Below are 18,091 nucleotides of genomic sequence, written 5' to 3' on the forward strand. Positions count from 1 at the left end.
AATATTGAATGTGAACTGTAATTGACAAGTTAAAAAGGAGTGGGGGAAGGTGACAGGGAATAAGAGGTCCAAATTTCCAGGTATAAAATAAGTAAGTCTTGGAGGTGTAATGTACAGCATGCGGAATATAGTCAATAATATTGTGGTATGGTGTCAGATGGCTGCTGGACTTATCATGGTGATCACTTCTTTAGGTATAAAGGTGGAATAACTATGGTGTACACCTAAAACTAATACAATATTGTATGTTAGCTATATTTTAATAAAAATCTTAATAAAAATCATCTAAAAGATAATATCCACAAGAATCAATAAGAGCTATTAATAAACCTGAAGAACTTCTGTATTGTATGTAGTCCTCAGTTTCTCTGTAGACAATTAACCCCAAGTTAAGTCATTCACGTGAGAATGAATTATCTGGTACTAATACTCCCCTCAGAGTTGTGGCCTCCCTGAGCAAACTAAACTGAGGACAGATAGAGAGATATACACTAAAAAGCAACAACTTACAGAGAAGCACAGAAAATGGTGGTTCAATTCATTTGAAGGAAATGGTCCATTCAGCTGGAAAGTAGCAGGCTAGCTATGCAAATTAATTAAAGTCTGGCACGTAGATGTTGACAGCTATGAGATATTTTTTTTAAGGAGCTTGGACCCTGGAGAAAGGTAAATAGGTGAAGAACTGCCAGGTTCTTATAGGATGAGAGTCTTACAGGATAGCCGGAGAAAGCTTAGTCCCAAGCTGACACCGGGCATTCACACTGGAGCTTGACAAAATATGAGAGAGTTGTCTAGGGTCAAAATAAAGAGTGATTAAGGTTGAACTTGGGGATAACTTTGGAACTGAAAATCCTGATTATTGTTACAAAATAAAAATTCCTAAAATCTGTGTACTTATAAATCAGAGGACTGCAATCTAAAGCTGGTATTTCTTTCTCAGTGGTCAAGTTGCTATGTTCCAGTGGGATGAAAATGGTCATTATTAAGGAAATAAAGGTCAGGTCCAAAGAGGAGAAACTCCAGCTCCCTGGGGCAGCTGTACAGAAACTTACCAGGGCTGACTAGGTGAGCTTTCTTGTGAGAGAAGGATGGGCTTGTCCTGGAGCTGGCAGCATCTGTGAGTGGCTCACCTGAGTGTGCTGAGGGCGCCAGAGGGGGAATTTCTTGGTGTTTCTGTTAGGAAAACAAAAAAATTAATTGGTTTTAAAATGTTGAGTAAAATAGACAAAACTGATATTGTTTACCTAGAAAGCTTTCAAATTGGACTCCTTAAAATCTTCATTCTATGTACTTTTAAGATAAAAAGCTATTTAGATAACAGTTGGCTCCTTGATTCTTTTCCCTTTACTTATAAAAATCTCGGAACATTCACTAAGAAATCAAAATGATCAAAGTTACTGAATTTATACTCTTGGGATTTGTATATTCTACTAAGACATAAGTATCTGACTATGTATATATTATATATAATGATTTAAAGCATACAGATGTCATAAATTATTTCTAATTCACAGTGCCTCAGCCATATTAATGTAATGTTTCTCTTAATGTTTAGGTTCAAGTAAATCCACATGAATCTTTGAACATATCACTCATTCCTGAAAGAAAAGCCATTTTGCAGGCAGGTGCTTCTGTTTAATTTTTAACTCCATCCTCTCTATCACCTGACAGTTTTTTTTACATTATTAGCATAGTTCTACTTTTTTTAGACAACTATCTCCAGGAATTGAATTCTTGTGTGTCATGCCTAAATGTCCCAAAATATTTTAAAATGTAATTTCTTATTATAAAAGCAGCATATATTTATTGTAGGATATTTGAAAATTATAGAAAAGCATAATAGGAAAAAGTTACCCACAATTCCAGTACTCAGTGATAAATAACATTAAATTTCTATGCAACTATCATTAAAACATCATCTACTAGACTTTCAGTCTCTCTTTTTCTTTCTCTCTAGATATGTATGGATGTATTACACATACATGTGTATGTGTATATATATAAGCTCAAATTAGTAACATGTATATGTTGTTTTTCCACCTAACATTATAGCATTAACATATTTCCATATTAAATATTCTTCAAAAACATGATTTTAAGGACCACATAAGTAGTCTTACATTTTACCAATGTTTAAGATTATTTTAAATTTTTGCTACTGTAAATAATATTAATCCTTCTTGTGCAGAAATATTTTAACTTTCTTAACACAAATTAAGGAAGGACTGGAGTTACTGGCTAATAAGGTAGTGACATCTCTAGGTAGTGACTTGCCACCTTTTTCTCTAATCGCCCTTAGGAAACCCACTGTTTGCCCATCAGTGAAGTAGCAGCACCACTTTCACCACACCTTCCCCGAGAATGAACGTTAACTTGAAAGGCTTTGTCTATCTAATGGTAGATAGCTTTGTCTATCTAATAGTAAAGAAGGATATCTCATTGCTTTATCCACTTTCCTTGTATTACTGTTAAGGTTGGACATATTTTCTCATGGTGGTTGACCCATAATCTTAAGAGTTTTTTGTTTGTTTGTTTGTTTTTTCAGCAAATGTGTTTAATTCAAACCAGCTATGACAATCCACAATTAACTTCATTGTATAGACAATTCACTGGGGTACCAGTTCTCAGTCTCCTAGTCCATGAAGGAGACTTTTTAAAAAACAACTGCTCATTATGACAATAAAAAACAAGTGCTCATTATGACATTATAGGCTTCTGTGTAAGACTGCTGCTGAGCCCTGCCGTTTAATCTTGTGTAACCCTGAAGAGTTACTTAACCTCTTTTAGCTCCAGTTTCCTTGACTTTAAGACAGACTGATAATCCTCACCATAATTCTCACAATAAGACAGCAATTATTAAAGCTTTCACTAAAATGTAGCTATTACTGAAAGAGGAGAAACATTTCTCTCCTAATTACTCAATAGGTACATCAAAGTGTTGACAGCACATCTCTTAGAAGCCAGAACTTTTCAAGTCCCAACAAGTTGCATGTTTTACTTCATTTTAGTATTTAAACTTTTTCTCGCTAGAAGAACAGCACCGATAATGGGACTTTTTTTATGGGCAAAAAAATAAATAAATAAAAGGTGGCCAGGAAATCGCTTGGGTTGCTAGCCCAAGAGTCGCCTCAGTCTAGCAGGACACAACAGTCCTTTCTGATGTGGTGCTTGGTATTTTAGGAAGTTGCCCCAAAACTAATAGGATAACTCCTCTCTCACTTCTCCCATCTTCCCCCAGGGGGTGAAAGAAACAACCCTACTTCAGCACTGCCTCTAGGTCTGCGTGATCATTCTAAGGTCATTACAAGACTTTGGCTTTCTTTTTAACATCACGCTTCTATGTTCACCTGTCTTCTTTGTCTAGAGATTTATAAATGTAGATTGTCCTTGAAAACCATTCTTTCACCAAGAATTCAATTCTTTGCCTAATGATTTTTGAGACTATAAATATTTTCTAAAGAATTTTCAAAAATGAGTTTCAAAGTTTAGATATCTAGTCTTCCACATTGAGGATGGGACTATGACACATACTTGTTGTTCAACCCTGCTGACCAGGTTGACGGCCAGATGGACTGTTAGTAGTACTGCAAGCACTCTGACATCATTCTCTGAACAGCTTTCTCTTTCACATTCTTGTACTTTTCCAGCCGACAGCTGAGAAGAGGGTGGGTGAGGATTCCATCCACAGCTGCGACGGAAAAGCAAGGTTCTGAAATGTCAGATATCCTCCGAGAGCTGCTGCGTGTCTCTGAGAAAGCTGCCAACATTGCCCGGGCATGCAGGCAGCAGGAAGCTCTTTTCCAGCTACTCATAGAAGAAAAGAAAGAAGGAGAAAAGAACAAGAAGTTTGCAGTTGATTTCAAGACCCTGGCTGATGTACTAGTACAGGAAGTTATAAAACAGAACATGGAGAACAAGGTAAGAAAGGTAACAGCCGAGCTCATTGCAAACTACTTGCCCTTGTGGCTTTTATCCCCTGATAGAATAGCGTGCCCCCCACCCCACCCCCATAATGCAAGCACTGTGGGTTCAAATAAACAAACAAGTTAGTTTTTTTATCCCCTTGTTGTTTACAATACTACCAAAATGTTCACTGTAGGAAAATTTAAAAACACAGAAAAGCAAATAAGGAAATAAAAGTCACAATTCTAACAGCTAAAGAGAAACATTTTAGGATAGAACTTGTCACTTATTAATGAGTTCCTTTTTAATAAATAGTACACGTTCTTTGGAAAATAAGTAAAAATAATAATCCTTTTAATCCCACCAATGGAGAAAACCAGAGCTATGTTTTGCTAAATATTGTTGGCATGATTTCCTTCTTTGAGTATGTATGTATGGCACATATAATTTATTTCAACAGAGATGAGAACATACTGTTTTATAACTTCTTTTTACTTGATACAAGTATATTAAGTCCCACCTTTTTGATGTAATCGTTTATCTAATGGTTGCCTTTGTTATAGGCTTGTCAAGTCCTGGAGATTTAAAGTACCCCTTTATTCTAGTAGAAAAACATTGTTTATAACTAACAACAATTGTAATTCTAGCTATCTTCAGCTGATTGAGGGGAAAACTGTATTCATAAATCATAATAATAAAAAATAACACTAACAGACACTTATAAATGAATACTGTGTGTCAGGCACTATTCTAGAGGCACATTTAACTTTTTAATTCTTATAACAATTTTATGAAGAACTATTATTCCTATGTAATGGATAAGACTAGCACAGAGAGGTTAAGTAACTTATCCAAGGTTACACAGCAAGCAAATGGCAGGGCCAGATTTTGAACACAGGCCACCTGGCTGGAGTCTCTTCTCTTTGCAATACTATATTGCCTTTTACATGATCTAATAATGATATATATCTTTTTAGATCTGGGAGAATAGAACTTTATGACAGAAAGCACTATAAAATATTGGAATAGCTTTCTATGAAATTCTCAAAATATTGGGAATCATTTGGAATCATTTAAGTGAATTCTTGACCACAGGCAGGAAGAGAGAATAAATGACTCCTTGAAATCTCTACAAACTATACTTTTTCATGTGCTATACTCTCTGGCTCCAATAAACTAAATGAAGCAAGTTTATATTTGTTACTGATCAAAATAGTTGGGTGCATGGAATGGTTGAGCAACTGGATTAGAAACGTATCAACATTAACTTTTATGAGCTAATATTTGCCCCAAAGCATTATAACAAGTTCAGGCAACTGCTCATTGATGAGGTACATATGCCAGGACTTAGGAACAAATACATGATGTTCACTTTTGGTTCCATGAAATATCTTGGTTTCGTGACTCTCACATCCTGTAGCCTCAGAAACAGGTCTGTGAGCAGGCGTGGGAACTGAGCTGCAGCCCTTCCTGAACAGGCTCATCGCCAGCCCTGCTGACTTGCATTGTTCTTCGAAACTGAAAAATAACAAGCCGTTGTGGGCACTATTAAAGCTATTGGCCATCTGCAAATGACTGAGTTCAAATATTTGAAGCATTTCCTTGCTTTTGTTTCCTGAGACCATAACGCATATCATAATTCACAGATTTTGAGAAAAATTATCTTTATGGTAGGGAGGATCAGAAGCAAAATGTATATGAAAGCTTCCTGGTCATACAAAGATGAGAGAAGATTCTTAGCTCCATTTATTTTTTATTCTATATTGATGCATAAATTATTGGTCAATAAAATAGTTTCCTTCCTTTTTTGCTATATCACCTTCCTATCCAGAAGGGGAACAATACCTCCAACAGGTGAAGAAAACATACCGGAAAATGAAAACAAAATGTAATGTTATCCTCTAACCCTTTGTATCCAGTCTCAAGTAATAATTTTCAGTACTTGATCCATAATATTAACTTGTATAAGCTACTAGGGTGCTAATTAAGAGCAACAGTTAATATATTTCCTTTGCAAACATTCTAGTTCTATGGCCCTTAAGCAGAAGGATGAAGTTTCTAGAAATTCTTCCGCAAACTCAACAGGACATAAGGAAACCCGACTTCTATCATGGTTTGGACTTTTTAAAGGGGCAACGGAGCAAGAAAATATTAGAAAACTAAGGACTGAACTAAGCTGATACTTTTTTATATTTAGGTTAATTTCTAAATTTCAGATCTAATTGTGCTATTTAATTTGCAATATAAAATGGAAACCTATTCACAATTGAACATGTGGGTTTTATTTTTTTGTTATTGTTTCGGCTTTTTGTCATACTCTGTCTGAATCATTCAGTTTCCAGGCTTGGAAAAAACAATTTTTGGAGAAGAATCCAATGAGTTTACTAATGAGTTGGGTAAGTATATGAATCTTAAGTATTTTTATAACTTAATGATCATATAATATTCTAATTTTCAATTTCATTATAAAATAAATGGATATTTGGAAGGCTATTGGGTAAATGATAATATATTTGAATGTTAAACTCCATTCAACACCTCAGAATATTGTTCCATTTAAGTTAGAAAAATATGGTCTCTTAGAGTTATTTAGTAAGTCCACATGTATTATTTTAGATATAAATCTGTAGCATTTAATTAATGTATGCTTTCGGAAAGTTGCATGGTCCTTTGGGAATCTAATGGAAGCTATAGATGCCGCAGAAAAATGCACATCTACACAACTGTTCAGACAATTTCAAGTCCAAGTTTTCAACCCATCTGTGGGCCTCCTGGGAGTTCATGGACCTTGGCTGAGAATGTGGGGAGGCTCTGTGCCTGGCTACTGTGTGATCTTGAGCAAATCACCTCCTCACTTCTCTGGTCTCAGAACCTCTGTAAGGGGACTTGGACTAACTGAAAAGGTTCCTTTCAGTACCAAGTTTTAAGTCTCATTTAATTAATTTTCTGTGTGCCAGATTCTCCTTTGATGATGGACCTCCATGTTCCCTGCGGAGAACATCAAAATCTCCATCTGATTCTTTTCAGATAAACTTTTTTATTTTCAGATTGAGCTTTTTGTTTGCTTAATGGTAGAAGATTAAAATAGTGAACTTTAAACACTGATCCCGTGACAACAAGTTAAACATCTAGAGTCACATTTACAAAGGAAAAAACTAATTTCTGGATTAACTCTGGAAAATTTTTTTCTCTTTCATGGGATGTGTATTAAAATGCAATTAGTTCTGTGACACACAGTAAGAAATCTCATTTAAACTTAAGGTTAAAAAAAAAAAAACAACCACCTGTGACTAAGAAACCCCATATGTAAAATCCTGTTTGATTACTTAATAAACAGTTATTTTAATATTTCATTTCTCTAGTATAGGGGCAAAAAGGCACTCCCCATATATTTTTCTGGGAACAGAAGGAGAGATGGGCTTTGCATGTTGCAGAGACCCAAATGTAGAGAAGGGGGAAGGACTGGTGGATGAGGCAGAAACAGATCATGGAAGGAGTTTGGGTTTCCCTCTAAGTGTGATGGGAATTCACTGGAGAACTTTAAGCAAAGAAGTGATGTGATATGACTTGCTACTCTGAATGACTCTTACAGAGCCCAGAGAAGATCCTTAGTAAGTGGCAATGATTAGTAGTATTATTCCTCAACTTCAAGTCTAATTTTATTTGAATTTAACTTAACTGAAGTGAATGTTTCTTGCTGATTCAGAGCCATCACTGTAATAGTCTGCGCTTTCCAAACTTGAATGATCATATGAATCACCTGGGGATTTTGTCAAAACTTAGTAGGTCTAGGATGGGGCCTGAAGTTCTGGATTTCTAACAAGCTCCCAGGTGGTGCAGATGCTGCTGGTCCTTGGAATGGCTCGGGTAGTGAGGAGTATTTGTCTATATACCTAAAAAGCCCCAAAGTGCTATTTTATTCATTTTTATAAGTTTATATTCTCCCTTGCTATAACTTTTTGTTGCTATTAATTTGTCTACTTTTTCCAGCCTCTTCCTGACTTTTGTTGGGAGCTGGAAACCAGAATAAACAAGAATCTAAGTAGAGGCATGTTTAAAGGGATGGTAAAGCACCCAGACTTGGTAAATTGTAGCTTCATTTGCTTACATCCTGCTTTCCAGTGAGTTTCACAGAGGAGAACTATTCCATGTATGTTATTTAGAGTCACCCAGTTTTACTCCATCAAAGGTTAGTATACTTCACGTTATATTACTGTACTGAGCATGAACAATTTTTTTAGTTAATAGAGCAGCACCACAAAAGAGGTAGAAGCACTTTGGAGTGCTAATGAAAACCTCCATTCTTTTCAATAACATATTCAAACACAACAGGATGGCCTATGTATATGAAAAGTCCAAAGGCAAAAAACATGAATAAAAGATTGATTATCAAGGACTTAGGATTCAGGGATTTTAAACTGGCCCATGAGTCCCCTTAAACTGGATACAAAATTATGTGCATGTGTCTATGTGGGCATTTTTCTGGGTAGAAGCTTTGGTTTCTGGAACCCATCCCTCACTATTCACAGTAAAAGCATGAGTGACCACTGGGCATCTGTGACGCTATGACCCCCTCTGCCCAGCCCCTGTGATTCTGGCAGCCGGCCAGGCTAGGGACCACTGGTATAGATATACTGCCCTCACCTAATCGAAGTGCACAACTCTTGCTCCTCTCCTGTTGTTCTTTCTCCCCTGAAACTCTTAGAATGTAATGACTTTTAGTTTGCCTTGACTCTAGGAGAAAAGATTACCTTGCGATTGTGTCCAACGGAGAAAGAAACAGTAGAGCTTCTTAGCAAAGTCCTTAATGGTAACACGTTGGCATCTGAAGCATTAGCCAAGGTTGTTCATCAGGATGTCGCCTTCACTGACCCAACCCTGGATTCACTTGAGGTCACCATTCCACATGACATTCTGGGAATATGGGTAGATCCCATCGGTAAGGAGAGGATATCTTGCGTTTGCTCTTATTCATTTGTTCTTTTTAGTAATCTTTGGAACGGGGGGCTTAGAAAAATAAAAATTGAGTATAGTTTGACTCTTATGGACGTTTTAAAATTTTTTAAGTTTTAAAATGATAAATGAAGAGTTGAGGTGTGTGTTATGGTGTGTTGTGTTGTAAATACATGTATATTACATATAACAGATGTTTGTGTTTGTATCTGTGTGTGTCCATGTACACGTACACACACACATACCCCTGAATTAACGCACCTCTGGAAGACTACAGGGGCCGCTCTGCTAAATAAGAAGTGACAGCAGCCATAACTAATTGAGCACACAGTCAATTAAAGAGCACTCAGCTCTAGTGGATGGCTGCCCTATGGGGAGTATAGCCCAGATCTTCAGACTTTTAAAAAGAAACTGAAGTCCAGGTTTTAGTGAAATCTCTCATTTTTAACTGCTGGCTGCTAATTCAATTAGACAAGCAAACAATCAAAACGACTGTACAAATCACGCAAAACACAGCTGAACATGACTCGTGAGCAGTTGGTTTGTGAGCCCTGTGTAAACCTCACCCATTATTGTTTTGGTCATGATGGTGATAGAACCATCATCTATAGCTCATTGTTTTAAAAATGATTGTATTAATACAGTGCCCTACGTATTCATTTTCAGAAGTCCCCCTTTATTTTCTTTCCCACCTGCCTGGTATATTCCACCCAACACAACTGGCACCATTCATTACACTGGACAGGGAAACTCCCCCACCCTCCCCATCCGACAAGCACATTAACATAACAGTACAGAAATGCCTTCGATCTCCAAGGAATTATAGAACATTTAGCCAGTGGATTATATATGCAAACTAAGATTCTTCCAATTTTTTATCACTGGTAAGGGTAAATCAGAATCAGTGAAGATTTCTGAGGGACAGGGATCTCATGTTTCTTGGTTCTATCCTGAACTGATGCTGTTAGCTAGCTGTCTGGATTTTTTTGCCAGGCACATCTTTAACTGGGTGTTATTAACTCACTCAAATGTTGGCAGTCAGCTACTGGCATGTATGTCTCTTAGGGAGAAACCAAGCTCCTCAGCTTCTTTTGCACAGGAGCCCCACTTGTTTTTTTCCCTTTTGTGCTACCATTACTTTCCTCCTAATTTGAGCAACAACCACAAAAAAGGTAATTCAACCCCTTACAGGTTCCCAGAAGGAGGCTTTTCCCATTCAGCTTGGACCTGTCCACTGATTAGTAAGAGCTCTAGGGAATCCTACCAGTTATCTTGAGTTCGTAGCTTTTATGTGCTTTTGACATGTGGTGAATATTTGAGTTCATTATGTACAAGGTGCTATGCTAGATGCCACAAGAACCATAGACATGTCCTCTCCCTTCAAGAGTTCTGATACAATCAGCTAAATGAAACACAAGCAGCTTAGAAGTGAAGTACAAGAGTTCGAATTCAATAGAAGTGACACCCAAAGGCAAAACCTGATTGGTTACTGTCTTTGTCCATTTGGGCTGCTGTAACAAAATACTATGGACTGTGTAGCTTATAAACAACAGGAATGTATTTCTCACAGTTCTGGAGGCTGGAAGTCCAAGATCAAGGTGCCAACATGGTTAGGTGAGGGCTGTCCTCCCGGTTTATAACCAGCACCTCACCGTGTCCTCACATAGGGGAGGGACTAGGTAACTCCCTGGAGCCTCTTTTATAGGCCACTAACCCCATTCATGAGGGCTCCACCCTCATGACTTAAGGACCTCTCAAAGGCCCCTTGGTACCTACCAATACCATCCGTTTTGGGAGTTAGAATTCTGGGGGATACAAACATTCAGACCATAGCAGTTATTAAATTAGCGGAAAAAAGAAATGATATAGGACAGAGTTTATAGATGTATTCATAATTATTTTCTAAATAATCACAACCTGAATCCAAACAAATTTGCTTCATTTTTCAGATTCAACTTATCAGTATATAAAAGGTTCTGCTGACGTTAAACCCAACCAAGGCATCTTCCCCAGTGGACTTCAGTGCGTCACCATATTAATCGGTGTCTATGACATACAGACAGGAGTGCCCCTGATGGGGGTCATCAACCAACCTTTCGTATCACAAGACCTAAACACCCTCAGGTAAAAGACAATCGCTTTCCGTATATGCCTTTTAGTCTTTGGGACCTCAGCTTTGCTTATGGTCAAGATGACCACTCCAGGTGACGTGCCTATGACTCGCCATATTGGGGTGTTCCTACTAAAAGACTGCAAGTTCAAATTCATGTTCTTTCTAGGGTTTGGCATAATTTTCTTTGGAGCTAGGGGGGATGCTGGTAGAAACTTTTAAAGAAATAGTGTCTTGGAGAAATCATAGTTTTGTATGTGGAATATAAAAATCCCGTTCCCTGTTTCCAGAATCCAAAACCAGATTGACAGAACGGTGGGAACACTGTCTTCTAATACAGTTGGAACAAGATAGATGCTATCACTATATAGCCTGTTGAATTTTTACACAATTTTAGAAGAAATTCAAAACAAAATGTGAAAATTGTCCAAAGAAATGAGTAGTTACGGCCAGGATTAGAACCTGCCCGTGGGGCGCTCTTCCTATAAATGTGTCATATTACCTCCTTTTCTCCTCCTCCCTCTTCACCCATCCACGGACTCCTGCACAGAGGGCGTCCCGTTGCCTCTGGTCAGTGGCCTGTGCCTTGGGGTCAACTCCAGTACATGGCAGAGTCCAAATGGAAGCAAGCAGCTTTTCTCCTGTGGTTTCAGTTTTTTATTCAAGTAGGTCATATTGTTCTATTTGTGTAGGACTACATATTTTTACTGAAATCTGAGTTGCTTCAGGTAACTAAGAATTGTTTGCTCTTCAATAGTCATAAACTACACCTCTGGAATTTTGACATTTTTCCCCTGCTCCTGCCTTCTTCCAAACCAAAAATGTGTTTCTGTTATCTTTAAAGGGTCATTGAGAAATTTAAAAGAACTGGGACTGGATGAAGATGTAATCACAGCCTAGAAATGGCTGACAAATTAGTGGCATAGGTTCTGGAGTGAGATTTCTTGGGTTTGAATGCAGGTTTTACCACTGACTCACATTCTTACACTTACATTCTCTAAGCCTCAGTTTCCTCTTCTGTAAATAGCGTGAGTTACCCAACATATACGGTAAGTCAAACACTGAGAAGTGATAGGCGCTATTATTATTTTTGTTGCCATAAAGGAGTCCATCTTTCTTGGTGTTAAAGCCAAAGCAGCGCTCGTGAGTAAGAGATTGACAAGGAGTTTACCAAAGGAAGACAAATTTATAAGGATTGTAAAAGATTTGCAGATTGTAAAGACAGATTATCTGTTCATCTTTTTCCCTATTAATCTTTAAATGCCAGAAGTGGCAATGAAATTTTGTGTTCTCCCAGAGGCCTGGAAATCCCACAAATACTTTAGCCTTGTCCTAGATTGATGGGATGATGCTAAATATGTGAAAGCATTCCTAATCCACAACAACACAGACAGCTGCATGCATAGGAGTAACTTTTAGACATTAATTAGCTACTTGGTAGCTCTTCCTAGATTTAAGGGCATCGAGACTCAATGGAATTGTATTTTTTCACATCATTAAGTTGGAAAGCGACATGAATAATTTAAAAAACCAATGTGATAACCTACCTCCACAAACGGAAAGTTCTCCTCCACAGGTGGAAAGGACACTGCTACTGGGGCCTCTCTTACAGGGGGACCAACATCTATTCCCTTCCGCCCCTCATCTCGAAAAGAAATGGCAGTGAACCCCAGGGCCAACTAACAGGAATCATCCACTCTGAGGAGGAATCCTCTCACCAGTTCTCAGCTGTCATGAGTACGAGTGAAAAGGAGACTATCAAAGCTGCATTGTCACGGGTGTGTGGAGATCGCATATTCCGGGCAGCTGGGGCTGGTTACAAGAGCCTGTGTGTTGTCCAAGGTCTTGTTGATCTTTACATCTTTTCAGAAGATACCACATTCAAGTGGGACACTTGTGCTGCTCATGCCATACTCAGGGCCATGGGTGGGGGAATGGTAGACTTAAAAGAATGCTTGGCTAGAAATCCCGAAACAGGGCTTGATTTGCCACAGCTGGTGTACCACGTGGAAAATGTAGGCGCCAGTGGAGTGGATCGGTGGGCCAACAAGGGAGGACTGATTGCATACAGATCAAGCCAGCTGCTGGAGATGTTCCTGAGCCTCCTCATCCAGAACCTTCCACCTGCGGACACACACAGATGAACCTTCCCCTCGGTGTCCTTACAGACCTGACTGTGAAACTGTCACCTCCATCTCTATCGTTTGAAGATAGCTTTGTCCTATTGATGGTCAACATTCACCTTCCTCTTGGGAGGAGCATTTTTTCATTATGTGTCATAATAATGTTAATCTCAATAAATAAATGGCATAATGTTAATTTCAATAAATAAATGACATTCATGCAGCAATTAAAAAGATGTGTGACATTCTTACAGTGAATATTGTGCTATCAGTGTTGCTTGAAACACTTCAATACTGAAGAGGAGGAAGACCTGCTCAATTAGTAAAACTCCTCTAAACATCTGAGTGATAAGTCAAATGTTACTGAAATATTAGGGAGCGCATAAGAGGCGGTTGTGCTTATGTTTTGTTTCCTGTCTTGAAGGGAAAATCTGCAGCTTTCGCCTTTGGCAGAACATTTAGAACTGCGAATCGGAGGCATAATTTAGACAAGTTCATGTACTTTCAACAGTATTCTTGTGTTTCTTACACAAGGAATTAAAGCCCGGAGCCTCCCACTCTCTCACATACTCTCTCAGTCTCTCAGTCTCTCTCCCTCCCTCTCTCTCACACACACTCTCACACCCTCTTTCACATACACACACCCTCCCTCTCTCTCTCTCTCACTAATACTCTCCATACACACCATTTCAATAGGTAAGGCAGAAGGAAATAAATAGAATTAGAGGTTTTTGCAATTTTTGCATATGTACTACACTTCAGAAACCAGGGGTAGATTTAAATACATACAGTTGTTGTGTCTACGCACATCCCATATTGAATGCTGCAGAGCACTTTCCCATTCTCTTTATCAGCCCTGGGGCATCCAACAGCTCTGACTGCTTTCTACGCTGCGCCCTCTGGGGGCCAAAGTATATTTCTGCAACGTCATTACATTATATATATACACACACACATATATATACATATATATGTGTATATATTCAATTAGAATGAAAGTAACAGTCAAACTCTTTCCAATAGTATTTTGTTGCATACAGCAGATTCAACAATTTATTTAGTGATAGGGTTATACATTTTAAAGCCTGCATTGTGCTTTGTGATGTGGGCTCTCAAGCTGTATATATTTTCCATGTAATGTCTAATTTTAAAGGTTAATTTTTAAGTCAACGAGTTCATTCTTTACAAAACACATAAAAAATGAAAACCCAGAAAGTAGTCCTGTTCCCTGATATGTACCAGAATAGAAAAATAGAATATGATTCAAGAAAAAGCTTTCGTTGTCCATACGAACATTTTAGAGTCTGTAAATTATCAATCAAATGCAGTTAAAACAGTCATCTTCAATGTCATCTGAATAGGGAGTTTGTCCATTTAGTGGGGAAACAAAGCTGGGTACAACAGGGAATCAAATACATCCCATCAACATCTATTATACACACGCACTTGCAATCTTTTCACGAAAGCCAATGCCCACCCTTTGAGCATGTGTCTGCTGATACGTCTGCATTGTTTTTCTTGCATAAACCACACCTATGTGAGTGTAATCTCTACTTTTCACTTCTGTAAAGGAAGGACTTAAAATATTTGCAAAGTAATCTGAGGGCATAATCATTCCAGATTTAAAATATCTTCCCTCTATTCTTACAATTGCCTCGTACTCAGTAATTTTTTTAAGACTCACCTTTATCAACCCTTTCCAAAGCCTTCAATTCTTTGTTTTCAGACTCATGTTCCATTACTTTTTATTATATTTAATTAATCTACCATTAAACGTACAATCAGAATATTCAGTTTTGGAAAGAAGTCAACTGGTAAACATCAGCTCAGTTGACGGGAGTGGGAGTTAGGGGTAGTGATGGAGGGGTCCAGGGACACGAAGGTCAGGTGTCTTGGGCTTCAGCCAGCGTGTTTTCTAGGAGACTGTCAGAGAGCTGAATCTGCCAGGTCACTTAGATGGAGGGTGACAAAAAGAGCACCCACCTCACATCAAGAAGAGCAGTCCCTGGGAAGCCAAGTCTACGTTGGTTCCTCTCTGGCTCTCACAATCCACATCTAATCACTCCGGTAACCCTCTTATCTTCACCTTCAAATTATAGCCAAATTTCAGCTCATCCTCATCACTCTGCTCCCCTCACCCTGTGTCAGGCCCTCTTTTTGTCTCTCCTGGATTATTGCAATAAACTCTTAACTGACCTCCATACCTTCTATTTGCAACACAGAAGCCAGAGTGATCCTTTCCAAACATCTATCAGATCATGTCTCTTGTTCTGTATAAAACCCTCCAATGGAAAAAAACCATACAGCAACAACAGCAAAAAAACAACCCTCCAACATAGAGTAGGAAGTCATCTGTTCTTACCCTCTCCTTGCTCACTTTGTTGCAGCCATACTGCCTTTCTTACTGTGCCCTGAACTTGCCATGCACGCTCCCCCCACCTCAGGACCTTTGCACTTGCTATTCTAACTGGAAAAGCTCTTTTCCAGATACCGGCATGGTTCTCTCCTTCATCTCTTATCAAAACTTTGCTCAAACATCACGATGTCAGTAGGATCTTTACTTATCACTCGTTCAATCCACATCCGCGCACCCATCCCACACCTCCTATCCCCTTCCCTGATTTCCCCCTCCACAGCAGCTATGACCTTCTAATACAAGATAGAATTTATTTTGTCTGTCTCCCCTCTCCAAAAGAGAAGGGATTTCCATATCTCATGTATCTCTACTGCTTAGAAAAGTGCCTGGGCACATAGTGAGTGTTAAATAAGTGTCAATTGATTTAATGAACGAAGTGGATACAGGATAATAGTTTTTAAATGTTGAAAAACAAATACCTTAAGTTGCAACTTGACTAATGTTATAACAAAACAATAGTTCACTAATGTACAAAGTTCACTAATAAAAGCAATTAGTAAGTATTTAGTAATAGTTTTATTTTCTAGGTCTTTCCTGTATGTTACTCATTTATATTTTGTTGTTTTGTTTTGTTTCTCACATTTCCCATGTTGTAACTACTAACTCCTTCTTTCATATACTGCTGTATCTTCACTAACTTAAAAATCTGTTAAAAATAACATGGCTACAGGAAAATTCTTGTCCACCATTTTGTTTCAACAGACCAAAGTGAACCACAAATGAAATATATATATACCTTGCTACCAAGGAAAGAGTGTGAATTGGTACAAGAGAAAGAGTGTGGGTTTTGGAATAAATAGGCCTTGGGTCAACACCACCTACAATGTGATCTTTGAATCCCAGTTTCTTCACCTGATAAAAGGATTTATGCCATCTCTTAGGAATACTGTAAGAAACAAATGAAATAATGTATGTAAAACATCTCTAACATAGTGGATGCTCAATGAAACATAGCTACTAAGACTTTTATTATTCATGTGTAATGCCGTCCACCTAAAAATGATCAGAAAACAAAAACATGACAAACTAAGTTGAGACCCTAATTTATTCAGTCAGTAATTCAAATAATTTGTTAATAGGTTTAATTCTTTTATGGTACTATAATAACATAATATTCTATTAACAGCAAACATGTATTGAGCCCTATACTTCAAGTGCTGTGTTAGACATTTACTTGCATTATTTTATTTAAAATAATGAGTAAAATTTGTGTATCCTCAGTTGTCTTTTCCTCCTGAATAGATGTTTTGCTTGCATTTTAAAAATGAAAATTAACTAACAAAACAATTTTTCAAGATCTGCTTTTTAAAACGTGTTCTACACCTGATACTTTAACCTGTTACTCTACTTGCTTCCGCTTACCATCACTTCTAACTCAGCCCAGCTGTTCTGAAGGATTGCCTCCCACCTTAAGTAGGGTCCTAAGGATCGTTGCCTTTTAATATACTGTGCATGTTGCGAATCTTCTGCCATGACTGCTGACCCCTTAGCTATAAGCTCCCCATATGAGATAAGTGTTCTATATCTTATCCCCAGGGATAAGTGTTCTATAAAGGGCTTTCTCCAATGTTATAATGAGAGGCATATAAAAAAACACCTTGCACCTATGTGTCGAGTCCATAAGACAGCCCCTCTGTCCGGAAGAAGTACAGCCAGGGGAACTCTGCAGTAATACTTTATGTCCCTAAGCATGCAGTTTAACTATGTGGGGCAAAATGCCAAAATCACAAGGGCCCAAATAAGATAAAAGTGGTGGGATAAGCCGTCCAGAGCTGAAAGGCAGCCCTGCCCTAAAGTCCTTAGGGACTCAGGCTCCTTCCATCTCACTGCTCCCCATGGCCCCCCACGGCCCTTCTTCTCAAGGTCTAAAACAACAGGCTCTGCATGTTAGGCAGCAAGATAGAGGAAAATACACAGCAGGAAAGGGTAAGTCATGTTTCAACTCATTTACCAGAACCTAGTCATGTGACTACACTTACAAGGGAAGCTGGAAAGCGTAGTCTCTATTTTGGACAGCCATGAACTTAGCCAAAAAATTAGGCGTTTTATCCCCCTGGAAGGAGAAAACAGGAATTGGAGGACAAACAGCAATCTCTGTCACGTAGTCCAACTGAGCTGTCCAGGCTTTGTCCTTGGTCTGACCTCTGATCACAGATCCCTTGTTCTTATCACTAAGGACTCATGACTTTTATACCCAGATTACTCCAACTCTTACCTACTTCATCCCCCAAAGAATTTAAAAGTGCCATAAATACATACATTCATCAAGATGATAATGAAAGGGAACTTCGTATAAGTAAAAACACATATGAAAATATAAGAGAAACATAAGCACAGTTATTCCTCTCCTGAGACCTGTGAGAAGTCTCTGGGATTCTTGACCGTGGCAATCTCCTCTAATTATACCAGGCTTGGTCCTTAGGTTGAAGACACATGTTCATACCGCAAGCCTGAGTAACTGCAAATGTCCCTATAGAATGGCAGGGAACTCAGTTAAAGCTTGTGTGGGCAAAAATAGATCTTTGAAACTGGTCCAGGGGAAAGAAGTAGCTGCTTTAAGCATTGATGTCTTTCTTAAAAGGTTTT

At 38.3% G+C, this 18,091-nt stretch overlaps 1 protein-coding gene across 11 annotated transcripts in view; it reads left to right on the plus strand.

Annotated features, from left to right (window-relative positions):
• INPP1 (inositol polyphosphate-1-phosphatase) overlaps positions 1 to 16,007 on the plus strand; it is a 30,674-nt gene extending 14,667 nt beyond the window's left edge. For 2 of the 11 annotated variants that reach the window (XM_081051948.1, XM_081051949.1), the window contains exons 2-7: positions 1,556 to 1,621; positions 3,648 to 3,918; positions 6,239 to 6,299; positions 8,642 to 8,842; positions 10,806 to 10,980; positions 12,543 to 13,341. In XM_081051948.1, coding sequence (XP_080908074.1) covers positions 3,715 to 3,918; positions 6,239 to 6,299; positions 8,642 to 8,842; positions 10,806 to 10,980; positions 12,543 to 13,110 — 1,209 coding nt within the window. In that variant the 5' untranslated portion in view covers positions 1,556 to 1,621; positions 3,648 to 3,714 and the 3' untranslated portion in view covers positions 13,111 to 13,341. Of the gene's footprint in view, positions 1 to 940; positions 1,066 to 1,555; positions 1,622 to 3,647; positions 3,919 to 6,238; positions 6,300 to 8,641; positions 8,843 to 10,805; positions 10,981 to 12,542 lie in introns of all 11 variants that reach the window. The other 9 variants (XM_081051950.1, XM_081051952.1, XM_081051945.1 and 6 more) reach the window with 8 other exon arrangements.
• The last annotated feature ends 2,084 nt before the right edge of the window (positions 16,008 to 18,091 follow it).

The sequence above is a fragment of the Rhinolophus hipposideros genome (genome assembly GCF_964194185.1).
Source record: "Rhinolophus hipposideros genome assembly, chromosome: 6".
Classification (NCBI taxonomy): Eukaryota; Metazoa; Chordata; class Mammalia; order Chiroptera; family Rhinolophidae; genus Rhinolophus; species Rhinolophus hipposideros.